Source organism: Pleuronectes platessa, chromosome 23 (assembly GCF_947347685.1).
Source record: "Pleuronectes platessa chromosome 23, fPlePla1.1, whole genome shotgun sequence".
In the NCBI taxonomy this organism is placed as follows: Eukaryota; Metazoa; Chordata; class Actinopteri; order Pleuronectiformes; family Pleuronectidae; genus Pleuronectes; species Pleuronectes platessa.
Genome location: NC_070648.1, coordinates 10,402,772 through 10,405,304, shown reverse-complemented (window position 1 = coordinate 10,405,304; position 2,533 = coordinate 10,402,772). Strand labels below are relative to the sequence as shown.

Below are 2,533 nucleotides of genomic sequence, written 5' to 3'. Positions count from 1 at the left end.
AACACAACTGCGTAACTTTTCCAACGCATTATGTTGTTTATCTTGCTAAGGATGTTTTGCGGGTGAGTTTTAGTTGTACATTTTTCAACACATGGGGAGGCATAAACATAGAAAATCAACAAATCCTCCTTATTGATTTGAGGATTGTAGCACAACTTGTCCAAAACGCGTGACTCTGCATGATCAGCACCCTTTTCCCGCATTAGAACCTTGGCTGCAACCATCCTCCTGCCAACGTACACGTCACCATTGTTGATAGTCTCCTTCACTCTTTTAGCAGGATCACTATGGATGACTTTCTGGATGATTTGGTAAGCAACCTGGTTCTGGTTCTGGTTCAGCGGGATACTCACAGCCAGACTGAACATACCTCCTACTCTGTACCTGCAAAAAGGGTCAAATGAGGTCAGCAGGTTAAACATGTATGTTACCATGTACACAACACAGTGACCTGTAGGTCGTGTCCCAGCAATGACCATCAACTGTTTGATTGACAAGTCAGCCCCCATGCTTAATCTCTTTATCGTGTCCTGGTGACTGGCTATACTTTAGATCATAAACATCAATGTCCATTTAAATATCGTCAGGTCAGGATTCAGAAGTTGACTTACTTGCTCAAGAGTTCCTTTACCAGCGGTGTAAGTTTGTTCTGGGTCCCAGCAAAACTGTGTTCAGTCGACAGGAGGAAGAGCAGCAGCAGAACCGTGATCTGGCTCCTGGCGGCCATCTGAACACAGATCAGGTTTATGAACATGATATCTGAACACAGATCAGATTTATTAACATGGTATCTAAACTAAGATAAGGTTTATTAACATGGTATCTGAACTTAGATCAGTATTATTAACATGGTAACTGAACACAGATCAGGTTTATTAACATGGTATCTGAACACAGATCAGGTTTATAACATGGTATCTGAACTCAGATCAGGTTTGTTAACATGGTATCTGAACTAAGATAACGTTTATTAACATGGTATCTGAACTCAGACCAGTTTAATCAAAAGTATCTGAAGACAGATCAGGTTTATTAACATGCTATCTGAACTCAGATCAGGTTTATTAACATTATATCTGAACACAGATCAGATTTATTAACATGGTATCTGAACTCAGATCAGGTTTATTAACATGGTATCTGAACTCGGTTCAGGTTTATTAACATGGTATCTGAACACAGATCAGGTTTATTAAAAGTATCTGAACTCAGATCAGTGGACTGATCTTTACAATAACTGTTATAAGTAATTTAGAGCAGATCCAAATGTGGTTTCAATGGAGACACTGATGCATCGTGTAAATAGTTTTCACCTCAAATCTATCAAAACCTAATTGTGGTTTGTGTGAAACTATAGAATTGTGTTGTTATAAGGACAGTGTATTATAGATAATAATACAGTATGTACAGTTTGTATATATATACGATTTATGTAAGTAACTGGAATAGCACAATGGTTTCTCTACATCATAGTAAGATGGATGATCTCTGACTGCAGCTCCACCCATTCACCCATTAGCCAATAAGAGTCTTCAGACATATTCGTCGCCAATATGAACTAACTTTACAAAATAAACAATAACAATTTTATCTGAAAGGGTTTTTCTTAATTCAGGTTCTATATATTTGGTTGTATATGTCTTTTCTTTTTATTCAGTTATTTTTTATTTAAGTAAATTGTTAAACTATTGAAAATAAATAATCAAACCTCAGTTAAATATATTATATTCAAATAAAACATTTGACAATGTGTCAGATAAGAGACGCCACTAAAGGCTCAATATAACTTAAGTTTCCCTTTAGAGTGAAATGACCTGAAGTGTATTTACCTCCTTTGTTGGAGAAGTTGTCAGACGCTGCTGTTGAGTTCTCTTCAGACGGACGAGTCAGTGAACGATGTCAGAAGGAGAGATGATTGTTATACCTCGACCAGGAGTCGCCCCTCAGATCGGTGCTATGACCTTATTTGAACATATTCCTCACAAATACGGAAGATAACAAACATTTAGCAGATTGAAATAAGGAACTTCAGATACTATGGGAGGTCTTTTCTTGTCTTTCACACGTCTCTTGTTTTGTGTTGTCACTTCATGAAGCTGTGACACACACACAAACACACAAATCCCTTCCTTCACTCACTGACGCTACATTGATAAGTTAATAAAACGAGTTTACAAAAATAGTCTTTTAAGTGAAATACTGTATGATATAAAATCAACCTTTTACCGTTTAAAATTGTTTTTCAGTGAGTTTTCTGGCCCGATTCGCTTCCGGTGGGCGGAAAAAATAAATCAGACCCCAGACCATCGCTGTAGATTGCAAGCCGGCGCTTCTCCGCGCTTCCCAGTACTTCGCTGCCAGAGCCAACATCCCGATTGATTAACATGGGAGAGAAAATTACGCGTACAGCTTTTCGAGGTGCTTTGCGGCGCTTCTGCCTCCTGTGTGTCTCTCCGGGGTTAGAGGACGATTGGGTGACGTTACTGCATTGGTTAACATTGCATGAATCACGTCATGATGAATCAGCCTCTTG

The 2,533-nt window shown here is 38.5% G+C and overlaps 1 protein-coding gene across 1 annotated transcript; it reads right to left on the bottom strand.

The window, feature by feature from the left end:
- Positions 1-326: 326 nt before the first annotated feature.
- LOC128430282 (probable serine/threonine-protein kinase DDB_G0279405) lies at positions 327-1,966 on the bottom strand (the record flags this gene model as incomplete). The annotated part of the gene is given in 3 exon segments (XM_053416314.1): positions 327-384; positions 612-759; positions 1,830-1,966. Coding segments are annotated over 2 exon segments (201 nt in total), but the record flags the coding sequence as incomplete, so codon positions are not given.
- Between the last annotated feature and the right edge of the window lie 567 nt (positions 1,967-2,533).